Consider the following 16079-nt stretch of genomic DNA (forward strand, 5'->3'; position numbering starts at 1 on the left):
CTTGGCTCTGGACCCGGAAATTGCAAATTATATTTAACAACATTGAATAGAGGCAGCTAAATGAATCAGTGGATAGAGAGCCAGGTCTTGAGATTTAAAAGTCTTGGGCTCAGGTCTGGCTTCAGACACATCCTTGCTGTGTCTCCCCATTAATCATATAATCCCAAATGATTAGCCTCTTCCTCCCCCCACCTTACAGCTCTTTTTCCTTGGAGGTGATACTTAGTTTCAAGTTTAAGACAAAAGATAAGGGACTTTAAAAAATAAAAGCAAAAGCATTGAATAGAATAGGAAACTGATGTACAAAAAATCAAGCCATTCTCCAATTGATAAATGGACAAGGGACATGGATAGGCAGTTCTCAGATAAAGAAATCAAAACTATTAATAAGCACATGAAGAAGTGTTCTAAATCTCTTATAATCAGAGAGATGCAAATCAAAACAACTCTGAGGTATCACCTCACACCTAGCAGATTGGCTAACATAACAGCAAAGGAAAGTAATGAATGCTAGAGGGGATGTGACAAAGTAGGGACATTAATCCATTGCTGGTGGAGTTGTGAACAGATCCAATCATTCTGGAGGGCAATTTGGAACTATGCCCAAAGGGCGACAAAAGAATATCTACCCTTTCATCCAGCCATAGCACTGCTGGGTCTGTACCCCAAAGAGATAATGGACAAAAACACTTGTACAAAAATATTCATAGCTGCACTCTTTGTGGTGGCCAAAAACGGGAAAACGAGGAGATGCCCATCAATTGGGGAATGGCTGAGCAAATTGTGGTATATGTTGGTGATGAAATACTATTGTGCTTAAAGGAATAATAAAGTGGAGGAGTTCCATGGAGACTGGAACAACCTCCAGGAAGTGATGCAGAGCAAGAGGAGCAGAACCAGGAGAACATTGTACACAGAGACTAATACACTGTGGTATAATCGAACGTAATGGACTTCTCCATTAGTGGTGGTGTAATGTCCCTGAACAATTTGCATGGATCTAGGAGAAAAAAAAAACACCATAAGCAGAGGATAAATTGTGGGAGTAGAAACACCGAGGAAAAGCAACTGCCTGAATACAGCGGTTGAGGGGACATGACAGAGGAGAGACTCTAAATGAAAACTCTAATGCAAATATTATCAACATAGCAATGGGTTCAAACCAAGAAAACATGTAATGCCCAGTGGATTTACGCGTCGGCTATGGGGGGTGGGGGAGGGGGAGGAAAAGAAAATGATCTATGTCTTTAATCAATAATGCTTGGAAATGATCAAATAAAATATTTAAAAAAAAGAATAGGAAACTGAGATGTCTCTGTTTTTGCACCTAAAATACAATAACCCAGAAAATCCCAAATGAAAGAAAATACAGGAAAGTAGATAGGGGTAGGGTTTATTTTCTGTGTTTGGTGTAATAAAAGGGTATTGAGAAGTAATGATTCTTTGAGAGAATATTAAGGTCAGAATCAGAATGGAAATTTAGCAGGAGGAGGGGAAAGTAGCATGAGGATAGAGGAAAAGGCTGGGGATTCTGTTGTGCTCCTCATCATTGAGTAGACTGTCTCTTTCAAGGGAGGAGGAAAAGCCCAGCTTAGTGAAATGCTCTTTTTGCATCCCAATAAACCTTCTCTTGGTCTCTGAATGAGCTTCTTTGGTTTCTCTTGTGTGTGTACAGGCAACTCACTCCAGTTTCTGAGCCATTCTTCAAAGGTCTGGGAAAAAAAATGTTGATGGTGACACAGAAACATAGCAAGAATAATGACAGGAACCCCAGATACAGAGACATAGAAACTGAATAGCCTTCAGGCTGTGGGAAAGGCCTTTGGTTTGCCTGAAGTATGGCTGAATTGCTTCCATTATGTCTATAAATGAGAGCTTAGTTTAAACCAAGATCCCCACTGGATTGAATATTTATCTTAGAAAATTTGTTCTAAACCATACCCCCAAAACAGGAATGAATTTCCTGAGAATACAAGGGTAAGGGGAGATTCACAACAAAGCAGACTTTTTGGGGTATGAGGAAGGGATTGGGCAGACTCACTGCTGCAGGGTTCTTTTGGTGAAGTTGAACTTGTCAGATCCAGAAAGATGTATATCTTCTGTGTACAGCACCTCGGGAATGGTGGTGAAAGCCTGGAAGCTTAAACTAGCAGCTGTGGCCAAAAAGGGAGAGGAATACCAATACTTCAATCCTGGATATCCAGTCAGCACACCCACTAACACCCTGTGTTTGATTGTTCTTTCAGCATTCCATTCCCTCTCCACCTACCCCAGCCCTAGAATGAAAACCTCACATCCTAGACCTGCTGATGCATCCCATAAAGCAGCCTTGCCCAGTCTTCCAATTTCCCCCTTGCTCTATGTCTCTTGAGCTCTAATCCCAGAGTAAAGCATGGCACAATTTCCAGGATATAACCCAGAGATCCAGTGTCTTTGAACCTGTTGTGCTTGAGAAAGCTGTTGGTGCTGGGGATGGAGCTGGAGGGGATGTGACTAAAGGGGACGTGGTTAGCACAGAAGCTATTGGAAAAACAGTTGTAATGAAAGATAGTTAATAGCATCAGCTCTGAATGTTATAAGATGGGAAACTAGCTATGAGACAGGGAGACAAGATATCTCTTGGCTTGGACGGTATTAAAATTGTAAGGAATGTCAGAGGCCATCTTGTCTGTTCTCTATCTGAGGAACAAACCCCTCCACAATGATCTCAACAAATGAACATTCACCAATGCTTTATGGTCCTCAGTGAAGGAGCAGCCACTACTCCTCGAGGCAGCCTATTCCACTTTGGGACAGCACTTACTGTTAGGATGTTTTTCCTAATCTCAAGCCATAATTTACATATTTACAATTTAGATTTCTTGTTCTGGGACATAATGAGAAGCCTAATCTCTGTTCCATGTGACACTCCTACAAAAGCTTGGAAGCAGTTATCATATCTTCCTTTCGTCTTTTCTATAAGTTAGACAACACTAGCTCCTTCACATCATATGATTATGAGGTTCCTCACCAGACTCCTTTGCCTTGGTGGTGAACATGATTTGGAAATCCTAAGTCAAAGGGGGCAGGATCAGTCCTGTGCTCCCCCGCCCCTGACACTACAGGGACCTGGGGGTGAAGGATCCTTGTGGCAAAAACCCATCAGGGCAGGGAATTCCTACCTAAATCAGCTATAGTTTCCTTATTGTTCAAATAGGAACAGAGGGATTTATTCCAAATTCCCACAGAGAACATCCTTCAATGGTAGAAACTAAATTTTCAAAACTTAAATCTCTGGTCTTTATGACTTAGGGCTTCTAGATGATATGCAACCTCAGCTCTGCCCTTTCCTTGTTTGGAAAGTGCCTATTTCTTAGAAAGACATCACCTCTGAAAGGCCTGGGGCCCATTCTTCTTTTAAACAGCATATATTTTGCCCACTTTCCATTTGGGACTAGGCCCCCAGAGGTGCCACATTCATAGCCCACATTGAGGCCCACAAAGTCCTCTGTGTGGCAGAATAAGAATAAAATACAATTGGGAAATATTTAACAAGATAAAGGGATTACAGTAGCTAACATAGGTAATGCTAATCTGTAGTTTTTTAGCCAATATGAAATGCACAGGAATCTGTATCTAGTTTGACCCCACTGCCAGAACACAGAATCAACCTCTCTTCCTTACCTTGGGAGCCTCCAGGCTCTGTGGCCCACAGGGGACAACCAGGTGCTACTGCTGGGTCTGGTGCTAAAACCGGAAAAAAAGGAAAATGTTTCAAGATGGGCAGAAATTTCTTGTACCTAAAAGCAGAGAACTCAGAGCAGTTGTGGATGCTCTGTACAAACTCAGGGCCCTATAGGAGAGGAATTCAATATGCACTAGTTCACCAAATGATTTAATCCATGGGATCCAGTGCCTTTGCTGGATGCCCAAGCTCCTGTGAGGAAGGTTGGCATAAGAAAAGGAGCTGAGGTGCCTGGTCTATGACTGACAGAAATACTTCCAACCTGTGAATCCTCATCCTTATCCTCCTCCTCCTCCTCTGTTCCATAGTGCTGAGGTGAGCTTGTGACTTGCCAGTATCCTTGCTCTCTATCATGCCCCCTTAAGTAAAGATCTAGCCATGTCATGTACTTATTCAGTTAGCTCCAGTGGTTCTCTATCACCTCTAGAATCAAATAGAAGACATTCTGGAGCAAGATGGGCTCTCAGTCTATCAAGTCCAACATCCTCATGTTATAGAAGAGGAAATGGAGACCTAGAGAGTTCTCATGACTTGCCTAAGGCCACAGTGGTCATAAATGTCAGAGGCAGGATTTGATCCCAGATTGGCTGACTCCAGAATCATTTTTGCACCCTTAGCAACTTGGCCCTAAACGACCACCTTTTGCCTTGTGATGCCCTATTCTCCTTCCCACACCCTATGGTCTAGCCAAACAAGACTCTCTCTGTTCCTCACATAGGGTACTATATTTCTCATCTCCATTGTTTTTCATTGACCCCAACTCATGCCTAGAATGCACTGCTCCTCACCTCTTCAATAGAATCTCTCTTTCTTCCTTCAAGACCACCTTGCAAGGGATTCCTTTCTGATTATTACCAACTGCTAACACTCTTCCATCAACCTTGAATTGACTTTTGAATTTGGGCTACATAAGTGTGTGTATCATACACACCCATCAATGCTCATATAGATGTCATCCCTCACAATAAAATGTGAATGCTTTTAGAGAAAGGATTGCTTCCTTTCATTTTGACTCTACACCCCCATCACCTGACAGAGTAGCTGATACATAGTTGGAGCTTAACACATGTTTGTTGAGTAATTTACTGACTTTGAAGATAGTTTATCTTGTCATCTCCATCCAATTTATAGTAAAAGAAGAGGAAATATTAGAGCAAAAGGCCATGGCTCTGAGGCAAGAGGGTCTAGAAAGATCTGGAGTCCCCTTTCCTTAACTAGAGTCTTTTCTTCACAGAATCACCAAATTGTATAATTTCAAAGCTGTAAGGCTGCTCAAAACACATGTGGCTGAAGAACATCCTAGAAAAGTGGTCATTTAACATCCATTAAAAGGCTTCCTGCTGTGTCCGAAGTCTTTCTCACTACTTCCCCAAAGCTGCGAAGGCCACTTCTTGGATTCCTTCCTCATCACTTCTGCAGGATGTCATTCAGGATCAGGGGCTTGGATAATAAGGTCTTTGACTAGCTCACACAGTCACATTGGGGCCTAACTCCACTTGTCAAATAGGGGAATGAACCCAGGATTCAAATGAGTATGAACATACTTATTAACACTGCGTAGGACTGGACTTCATTCATTATAACCCGGAATCCAAAAAGTGGACAACATGGGAGAGTGAGCCCAACGTGGCAAAAGAGAAAAGTAAAGTTCGGGGTGAATGACCCAATGAAACAGAATCCCATTTGTTGGACCTGGTCACTTGGGAGACAGATCTGTTCCATGGAGGAGAGACATCTCTGAAATCCTATGAGAGAATAGGAAGCTTTCAGCATGGGAAAAAGAGAATGAGACAAAGAGACACTAAGTGTATGAAACAATCCACTCTTTTTCTGCTCCGATCTTTAGGAAACTACATGCTCTCCTTATTCTCCTGGCTTAATAGGAAGGTTAGGGTCATAAATATAGAGCTGAAATAGACCTCAGTGGCTGTTTAATACAATTCCTTCCTTCTCCAGATGAGGAAAACTGGGGCTCAAAGAGAATGAGAGGCTTGAAATTAAGGACAGCAGAGTAAATTGGGTGCTGGATTTGGGAGTTTGGAAGACCTGAGTTTGAACTTTGCCTCCTGTACTTGCTAGCTGAAATTAATGTCTCTCGGTCTCAGTTTCCTCATATGGAAAATTCAGAAATCAATAACACCCACCTCCCAGGGTTTTATTGAGGATCAAATGAAATAACATATTAAATAATATATGAATGGTATTATTGTCATTATCACCAGGAAATCCAATCAGTCTTGAAGATGAAGGGTAAAATGAAGTAACTATTCCCTTTCCAATAGAGACACTCACGCATTTTGGTGGGGGCCACGGCCAAATGATTGTAACCTACAGAGAAAGAGAAAGAGATGCACCATGTGAGGAAAGACAAAAATCTGAGGAGAGAAATCTGGGGCCATTAGGATTAGGCAATCAGGTAGTAAAACTATCAGGGCTGGTGCTAGAAGGAAGAAGAAAGGGTCCAGATCAGGAGTCTGTTGCACTTCAAGCAGAACATAAATTTCTACTCCAACAAAGGTCTCCTTGATTGCTTCATTTCCAGATATGGGATGGCTCATTATATCTCAGGGAAAAGATAACTTCTTCCCAGGAAGAAGCATGGAAAAGTCTGGGTCATAACATCATAGAAAATTAGGTAAGCAAAAACAAAGAAATATGGGTCTAAGAATAGAGAGGGGATAGGGGAAAGATGGCCGAGCCAAATGAAATTAGGAAATAATACAAAGAAGTTAATTTGTAGGCATGGTCTACTTACCAGTGAAGGAACATTTATGGAACTATTACTATATGCAAAGGTGTTGGGCTAGGTCACTAAATACTCCAATGGAAATTGATGCTTAAAATACTGAACTACGGGGTGGACAACAGGCCATCCCTTAGGTCAGTCTGTCCCTTCCCTTTTTCAGAGAATGATATGAATCATATTGGGAGAAAGATAAACTATTTCCTCTGCCAGGGCAGGGGAAGATAGAGAAGTCAAGTTGCCGAGAGAGAGAGACAGAGAGAGAGAGAGAGAGAGAGAGAGAGAGAGAGAGAGAGAGAGAGAGAGAGAGAGAGAGAGAGAGAGAGAGAGAGAGAAGGAGGGAGAGAGGGAGGGAGGAAGAGGGAGGGAGAGAATACACTTGCTGAGTCAGGGTTGTTCGTCTTATTTCATTAGGTACCCTGCTTCTGTAGTGGGTTTATATTATAGTGGGGAGAGGAAGAGACAGAGAAAATTTTGGGCAGGATGGCTATTTCCTGAAAATGAAGGAGATATCTCAAGGAGCATATCCTGAATGGGGATACTTACCATTGAGGTAGAGGCTATCCTTCTCTAATGTGTAGGGGCCCAGCCTGGTGATGCTCCAGGTCAGATAGCTCAACTCGCAGTAAATTTTTTCTCTATCTAGGACAGGGCTGGCAGGATCTCTCCGATGGATGCAAGTGAAATGAACTAGGGTTGCTCTTCCCTCCTTCATAGGCCTGGGAAAGGAGAAAAAGGGTCACTGGAAGCCTTTTGAAAGAGGGTCTGAGAAGCTTGGTAACAACTTCTGAAATATGGACAGCCACCCCCATGAAGTCTGAAGCAAACACTGAAATGGTGATGATGGTGAAATGGGGCAACAGCCATAGGTCACACTGGATCTACTTTAGAAAATTTGGGGGGAACTGCCAAAATTTCAAGTCTGAATTCACTATATCGATAAGGGGATGTGGATAAATTCATTTAAGGCCTGGAAAGTCTGCCTGTCCACTAAAGGCTGAGGTCATCTTTCTAGAGGCCACCAATGTATACATGCTTGAGGGCAAGGCCAGTGACTCCCAGAGCTCTCACCTCAGTAAGGTCAATTTGCTTGCAAAATCCTGAGAGCCAAGGCTGCTCTTTTCAAACAAGGAACTGAGCTAGAAAGGAGAGAAGGAAATGGGACTTGTAGATCAACTCCCAATACCCAGGCTAAAGAAGGCAGCTGAGTAAAAGGATGGGAGAGGATCATGTCTTACCAGGCGCTGCAGCACTCTCTCAGTGGAGATGAATATGCTGGAGCCCCTTTCCCCCATGTCTGCTGTGTACCTCATGTTGGTGATGGTGAACTTCAGTGTGAAAGGCTCAAAGTTGGGACCTCCAGCTGCAAAAAAGAGGAGAGAGCTCTGTCTGAGATGTTGCCTGTGCATCATTCAACACATTCAGCAACCACCATTAGGTGTTGTCCTTCGGGAGAAAATGAAGTTTTCTGGCCCTCTTAACACATCCATGAGGGAACCACAAATCTCCAAGACTTTGCACACCCTTTCTAGTCTCCCAGCATCATGACCAAACACAGACTACTGTATAGGAAGGACAGATATCTCCCATGCCTGAGCTTCAGATGTGTAATCCAAAAGGATAATATCTGTAAAGTACTTTGAGAACCTTAAAATCCTAGATAAAAGATAGACAATGATGATCATCATCATCATCATCACCATCATTAAGGACACCTAGCTGAAACTCCAATTTCTTCTTCAAAGGAAAACTGAGCAGAATCTGTTCACTAATGAATCCTTCATGAAATCTCTAGCCATAAATCAGAGGAATATCTCTTGCAATGCAATGCAGAAGAAAGACTATTGGATTTGGAGAAAGGAGATCTGGGTTCCAAACCCAGCCGTCCTGCTTCCTACCTATATGACCTTGAGCCTCTGTTCCTTTCTGGACATTAGTGTCCTCAACTGTCAAATGAGACCAGGAATTGGACTAGATGATCTGAAAGTCTCCTACCAGCTCTAAATCTGTGATCTGAACATCTCTTATCTCTGTCTCACAGTTAAGGGCAGCAAGAGTTTCCAAAGAATGAATGAAAACAGAGGCAGACCATACCTGTGGAAATTGGCAGTGGTGGGGGCCAGCTGGGTGGCTCAGTAAATTGAGAGCCCCGTCTAAAGACAAGAGGTCCTAGGTTCAAATCTGGTCTTGGACACTTCCTAGCATTGTGACCTTGGGCTAATCACTTAACCTCCATTGCCTAGCCTTTACTACTTAGTGATAATACATAGTATTGGTTCTAAGACAGAAGCTAAAAGTTAAAAAAAAAAAAGGAAAAAGAAATTGACAGTGGAGTTGGAGTCAGAGTTGTTAGTGCCACAGCTCAAGAGAAATCGGATATTTAACAATTGTGGACCAAATACCCATATGACATGGAAGGTTTGAGTGTATAAGACACAGGTAAAACTGACTCCATTGGGGCTTGGCCACTGAGTCAACTGGGAAAGACTGAAGTGTAGGAGTCAGAAGACATGATGTCTTCCTCTCTCTTTTACACTGCTGGTTCATCCTCTTCTTCCTAGAATGCTATCAGAACAGGGTCAGGACAGACAAGTGGTGTTCTTTGTTTGTTCCCAGAATGAAAATACTCACCACTTGTGGAGGAGGAAAGATTCATCTGATAGCTGTATCCTGCAGAGAGAGAGAGAGAGAGGGAGGGAGGGAGAGAACAGCCTTGAATGCAAGGAACTGAGATTTCAAGAAAGGATTAAAGAGAAAAAGAGAGAGCATCTGAAGCCCAATAATTTGGAAAAATATGGGTCACTGGCTAAGAGAGATGATTCACAAAGTACCGATATTCCTTATTTTTCCAATTGTGGTTCCAATATATTATAGGATTGGCATAAGAAATTAAGAGGGGATTTGGGGGAGTATTGTGGAAGCTGCAGATAGCACAAGAAGGTAAGCAGATGACACAGAAAAAGTCAAGAAACTCATAAACACATAAAATATATTATATATGGTATAATATCAATATTTTATCTTTTAATGTTTCAATATACACAATTTATATTTTAATGTTAAAATACATCAAAAGTTAAAATTTGTGAAAAGTATGAGGAAGGCAGTAGATGAAACACAAAGGCTGAAAATGTAGGGATATATTTTCACTACTTTTCATTTTCATTAATTAATTTTCCATGAATACAGATAAGGCCACGTAAACACCATATAAAAGAAAAAGGGGAAATTGGACATCTTCTCTGGTACAAACAGAGGACCAAAAATTTTGCACAGATTTTTCAGATCACAGCGTGTTGTGCCTCTAACCACTGCAATGTGAAAGGGATTCCTGGAGTTTCTAGGTCAGGAGGCTATCCACCCACCGAGGGTCCTATTTCTGGGGTCTGATACCGGCTCCCCCTCACACTCTAAACACCTAATAGGAAAACACTTTCTATCAGACCAGGTAAAACCATAGAGGCAAAGCTGCACCCTCAGAGGCATAGAAAGTTTTTTCAATAGGTGAGGGCTTAACAGGAATGGAAGGAAGCAAGCAAGAGAGGTCAAGGAGCTGCCTATGTCCTGGTCAGAGCTGGCTACTCACCATCGAGATAGAGGCTCTTATTGTCCAGGGTATAGGCACCCAGCCTGGTGATACCTTGGGTCTGATTGCTCAGCTCCCAGTAAATCTTCATCCTGTCCAGGCTAGGGGTGGTGGGAGTTTTCCAGTGGCCACACAGGAATTCGGTTGCTGTCCCATTCTGTATGGGCCTGGGAAAGGACACATTGGAGGTAACTGTGAAGGATCTAGCAAACGTAGGCATGCCAAAGACAGCTTCAGTGAGAAGGCACCATGAATGCTCTGCAAAGTCATCCATTTCTTTGTAGAGTTCTAACTTATTGTCAAAAAAGTGGGAGGCCAGACCTGCCATTTTATTGATCTCAGGAGCTGGAGCAGAGGAGGGGGCAGATTTGTCTTGACTAATACAGAGCAGCATCTTCTCTGAAACGTATAGCCTCACACTACCATTACTGGGGACTATGAAATGATTTGCCCAGGATCATATAACCAGTAGGTCACCCAGGTGGGAATCAAACCCTGCTCTTCATGTCTCTTTTTTCAAAAGCCCTTTTCTTCTCTCTTAGAATTGCTACTTAGAATTAGAAGTGGTACTTAAATAAAGTGCCACTTCCAAGGCAGAATAGAGACAAGGGCTAAGAAACTGGGGTGAAGTGACTTGCCCAGGGTCATACAGCTGGGAAGTTGAGGGCCAGATTTGAACCTCCCATCTCTGGACCTGGCTTTCCAAAGCTACCCATGGTCTCTTGACCCTTGAGTCCTGTTCTCTAACCCACTATACCATGCTGCCTCTGAAAGCTTAACAGTGAATGAGATCTACACTGCAACTATTTACCTTTAAATTATCTTTTCAACACATAATACAACTTTTCAATCACTTCTTCTAAAGAGTCCTACACCAGGATTCTGTGTCAGCTATGTGACCCTGGGCAAGTCACTTAACTCCAGTTGCAGAGTCCTTACCAAAATCTTCTGATTTGCAACCAATATTTAGTAGTCATTCCAAGACAGAAAGGAAAGGGGATTTTTGGTTGTTAGTAGCTTTCTCTCCTCTCTGGTAATAAATGAAAATTCCTTAGCCTGACCTTTAAAATCCATGACGAGCTGGCTTCCCTTGCCAAACTGGTGTTCATATTATACACTTGACATTCTAATCAAATTAGGCAATTAAATGTTCTTGCATCTCAGAATTCATTCCCCTTTCTTCAGGATTTTGCTTACAATGACCATTCCTCATGGGATATTTTTGCTGTTGTTGGTCAGTTGTTTCAGTCATGTCTGACTCTTCATGATGCCATCTGAGGCCTTCTTGTAAAAGATGCTGGAATGGTTTGCCATTTCCTTTTCCAGCTCATTTTATATATTTATATATGGGGAGATTGAGACACAGGAGTTAAGTGACTTGTCCAAGGTCACATACCTTGAAAGGTCTGAGGACAGATTTGAACTTGTCATCTACCTGAAGCCTGGTCTGGCATTCCATCCACCACTGTACCAACTAGCTGCCTCTTGAAATACTTTGTTTCCTTCAAGTAAGTGAGTTCAAATGCCACCAAGGGAAAACCTTTGCCAGATCTCCCAGTCATCAGTGTTCTCTCCCTCCTCAGACTCCCATGTGTACACATTGTACCTCCTTTATCCCAACAGAACATAAACTCCTCGATGTCAGAGAGTGTTTTGTTTTTCTATTTCCAGTAGCTAGCAGTCTACTTAGCACCTGATGTGTAGCTGCTAAATGCTTCTTGAACTAAAGAGAGGTCAGATCGCCTCTGTAGCCTTCTTGGCTTTGTGGGGAAGAAGTGGCCATGGGGCCAGTGCATGGGAAAGGACTGCTCCACACATCTTCTGAGTCCCTGACCACCTGGCCCCATCTCACCTCAGCATGGTCAGCCTGCATCCAGAATAGTCAGAGCCAAGGCTACTGTTTTCAAGCAAGGGGCTGAGCTATAAAGGAAAAGAGAGAATGAGTGAGCACCTAGACAGACAGGGGTTTCAGTCCCAGGGAGGAGCAAGGTAGGATAGAGAATGGGAAATCTCACCAGGCGCTGTAGGACTCTTTCAGTGGCGTTGAACTTTTGGGAACCTGGCCGTCCCATGTCTGCTGTGCAGAGCAAGTTGGTGATTATGAAGTTCAGGGTAAAAGACTCCAGGCTAAACCTGCCAGATGCTGTATGGGAAGGAGAGAAACCTTCATGGTTGAGAGTTGGGTATAGAGGATCATGGGATTGTCAGTTTAGATCTGGAATGGCACATCTAACCCCTTGATCTTACAGGTGAGGAAACTGAAGTCCAGGGAGGATTCAGGGATGTGCCCAAGGTCCCATAGCTAGTGTCAAAGGAGAAATTTCAAACTAGATCTTACAGATGGTTATTTTTTCTTTTAGACTTTTAGATGGATGCCCTATTCACTGAAACATTCTGACATCCATCAGCTTACCCAGGGACACCCAATGAAGGTTGGCTTATTCTTTACTGGAAGGAAAACACCAAACTGACTCCCAATGATGCATCTATAAGAAGAGCTCTTTCACTTCCCCACTCCCACCTCCACCACAATTTTGCTCTACAACTCCCACCTCCTCATCTTAAAGTCAGCTTCCCAAGGGACCAATTCAATTAAGACTACCCAAGAAACAGGTCAGAAATATGTGATGGTACCTGAGGAATTGGTCAGTAGTGAAGGAGCTGAGGAAATTCTTGAAGGGATTGTGGTCTGGATAGGAGCTGAAGGGTAGAGAATCAAGAATGAAAACCTTGGAAAAGCTATTTGAATGTCACAGAAAAATTATGTTTGAATATGGAATATGGGGGAAAGGATTCTTGCTGGGCTTGGTAAATAAGTAGTCCATGGAATGTGAGGATTAAAATTCTGAGGGACCACAGGCCATCCCTTGGGTCCTTCTATCCCTTCCCTTTCAAAAAAAAAAAACAGAGTAAATAGGATTGGTAGGAGTATCAATTGTTTCTTCTTCCAGGTCACAGGAAGATAGATAGAGACATGAAGTTGATGAATACTTACTAGAGGTGGAAGATTGTAAGTCATGGTTATAACCTAGAGAAAGCAAGAAATGAGAAGACAAACAGACAGTCAGAGACAGAGAGGGTTCTGATTTAATTGATTCACCTGGTTTCTTTGGGTCCCCTGCTTCTCTGCTGTGCTTACCTTACAGTGGGCAGAGGAAAATGGAGCAAGAATTTGGGCAGAATGTCTATTTTCCAAACAGGGACAAAATCAAGGAGAAGATTCAAGAGTCATGTCCTGAGTGGGCTTACTCACCATTGAGGTAGAGACTGTCCCTGTCGAGTGTATAGGGCCCCAGTCTAGTGATGCCCCCAGTCTGATTGCTGAATTCCCAGTAAACCCTCTCTCTATCCAGGAAGGGACCAGTGGAATCACTCTGATAGAAGCAGATGACACCTACTTCAGTCACTGTCAGATTCTTCAGAGGTCTGGAAAAAGATGCATTGATAGGATCCTTAAAATGATGGAGAATGATTCCATAGGAGACCACTGATGGCCCAGTGCATAAAGCTTTGGGATTAGAATCACAAAAACCTGAGTTCAAATTCAGCACACAGCACTTAATAACCAGGCAGATCTAGTGAGTCACTTAACATTTGATTAACTCAGTTTTCCCATCTGCAAAATGGGGATACTATTAGTACCTTTCTTACAGGGTGGTTGAAATTTGTTCAAATTTGATCAAATGAAAAACTCTTGATGAAAGTGTATACCATTGTATGTGAATGTAGATGCTTATTCCCTCCCTCCTTTAGGCAATTCATATTTTTAGTTATTCATTGAGTGGGTGACTTGTGCTCTGTAAACTCAAGCTTGCAAATATGTGTTTCTGCTCATTTTGTACTAGCTGACATGTTCTAATTTTGGTTTTGGCTCACTAACCCTTTTTGTTAACCCTGCCCTATTTCTTTGGAATGAGGTCATCTAGCTGGATCTGCCTATCTACACTCAGAACTTCTGGTTCCCCTTAACCCATTCATTCATCAGTCCCTTGTAGTCATACTTCTGAAATGATCTGACATGGAAACACTGAAAACTGCTGTTTCCAAGACTAAAATCAATGGTATTTTCTTAGTCCTCTTCTCTCTGTCTCTGTCTCTGTCTCTCTGTCTTTCTCTCTGAATCTTAAAACTGCTCAGAGTCTACCTTAGAACATTTGGTTAAGGCTATTCCCTTATTGAAACAAATGGAGGTACTTGATCAGGAATGTATTGGGAATTTTAACATTATTCCACCCATACTTAGGCATACTTTAGGGGAAAATAAAGTTGTAAAATTCCTTACTGAACAATGAAAAGTCCTCAACTCATACTTAGAGTGAAGCTAAAACCTTAAGCTAGGTCTATTTTTAGATCTAATACAAAAGGGTGCTAAGTACCTATAAAGGTTAAATTAATCACTAAAAGGTCAAGCAACTCAAGAAAGGCAAGCTTAACAAAAGAGGTATGAAGTTTTAGTCTACCCAGAGAAGGTGATAATAAAAGAAGATATGAATTAAGTATGGTCAATCCTGGGGAAAATGTCTACTGTGATTGGTAGATGTGAAAATTTAGGGGACGTGACACAAGAGAAAACGTTCTTTAAAAGGAAGGAGCTCAAGGTGGAGTCTTTTTAGTTGGAGTTCACAGTAGTTGGAGTTTGGAGTTAGTTGGAGGAGCTGGGTCTCTGGACTGTAGTTTTGCTTGGGACAAATCTTGTGGTGAGTGATTAAAGACTGACTCATCTCTGTTAAGGCTCAGACCTAGGCCCTTCGGCCTATGCCCTTCCTACTATTTCCTCTTACTCTGTCTCTCTCCCTTCCCTTAACTCCATAAAACCCAGCTGACTTGGGTATTTTCAAATTTGGGAATTTTTCCCATGGTGACCACTTATTTTTGATTATAATCAAGACACCAAAATTATCTTTACTGATTTGGCAATTCACAGTCTTGAAACCCAACTTTTTCACGGTCGCATCTCTCTGTCTCTCTCTGTGTCTCTCTCTCAGATGAAATCCAATTTTTTTTCATGTTTTGCCTCCCCTATACTTCTAGAGCTTCGAGCATGCTCTGTTTGGCACATAGTAAGTACTTGGGTGCTTTTTAAAAAAAAATTGTTCATTAATTCTTAACTTTGTGCCATCAAGATCCATGTCTTTTTAAAAAACTCTGATTTCCCCCTTCCCTTAGTCATCTCAACACCCTATGGTGACTTCAACATTTCCAATCACTTTACCTATTTTCTCTGCAGGTAGCTCTTTGTTAGTTCAAACAATGAATCCCACAACAAACATTTGTATGATGTAAATTTTCATTTCATGTTTCTGCTGGGCTGACACCAATTACCCTATTTTATAAATAGCTAGCTATATATGAAATAGGATAATTGGTACACTAGCATATTCTTGAATGATACAACTGCTTCATAGCATTCATTATTCACTTTTTGGAACCTAGATGTATAAAGTTAATTCCTATAAAGATAAATCCAAACCTAGTGCCTTTCTAGAGCTTTGGTCTCTCATTGACACTTGCTTGCCTTTCCTCATTTCCTCACTCAGTTGTTACCTATGTTCTCACATCAGATTGTTTTTATTTATTTATCATAGAGCTAGAGCTGGAAGGAACTTTCAAGCTAACCTAATCCAATACATTGACTTTACAGAGGAGGAATCCCAAGCCCAGCAGAGATGAAGTGACTTGCCCATAGTCACGCAGGCATCAGATGACAAGGGTTGGAATTTGAACCCAGATCCACTGATCCTAAATGCAGCAATTTACCTAGTATAAATGTAGGATTCCTACCATAGAATATAAGCTTCTTGGGAGGGAAAGGGACTCTTTTTCATTTTACATAGTCAGAACCTACTAAAGCACTAAAAGAATGCCTCTTGTAGCACCAACATCCAAGAACTGTTCTGAGAAACCAAATGAGATATTAATTATAAAGAAACTAAGCATAGCCCTTAGCAAATAGCAAACTCGATGTAAATGTTAGATAATATAATTTTTTATTATCACTTCCACCTACTGATCTATGACTGAAATGA

General features: G+C 41.9%; 2 protein-coding genes across 3 annotated transcripts in view; both read right to left on the minus strand.

Moving 5' to 3' along the window:
• Positions 1-1377: 1377 nt before the first annotated feature.
• LOC103104340 (mucin-16-like) lies at positions 1378-11991 on the minus strand. 2 transcript variants are annotated; one of them, XM_056820630.1, is made up of 10 exons: positions 11906-11991; positions 10054-10220; positions 9099-9137; positions 7706-7830; positions 7539-7606; positions 7014-7186; positions 6017-6052; positions 3664-3726; positions 2042-2153; positions 1378-1712 (listed from the first exon to the last, which is right to left on the minus strand). In XM_056820630.1, exons 1-10 carry the CDS (start codon positions 11911-11913, stop codon positions 1592-1594), a joined length of 912 nt encoding a protein of 303 aa, XP_056676608.1. In that variant the 5' UTR covers positions 11914-11991; the 3' UTR covers positions 1378-1591. The 2 variants fall into 2 exon arrangements, with proteins under 2 accessions (XP_056676608.1, XP_056676607.1); XM_056820629.1 differs by lacking the exon at positions 11906-11991 and having other exon boundaries at positions 10054-11833.
• Positions 11992-13445: 1454 nt separating this feature from the next.
• LOC103102022 (mucin-16-like) overlaps positions 13446-16079 on the minus strand; it is a 127549-nt gene continuing 124915 nt past the window's right edge. Inside the window, exon 22 of the mRNA XM_056820605.1 lies at positions 13446-13479. Coding sequence (XP_056676583.1) covers positions 13472-13479 — 8 coding nt within the window. The 3' untranslated portion in view covers positions 13446-13471. The remainder of the gene's footprint in view (positions 13480-16079) is intronic.

The sequence above is a fragment of the Monodelphis domestica genome, chromosome 3 (genome assembly GCF_027887165.1).
Source record: "Monodelphis domestica isolate mMonDom1 chromosome 3, mMonDom1.pri, whole genome shotgun sequence".
Taxonomy (NCBI): Eukaryota; Metazoa; Chordata; class Mammalia; order Didelphimorphia; family Didelphidae; genus Monodelphis; species Monodelphis domestica.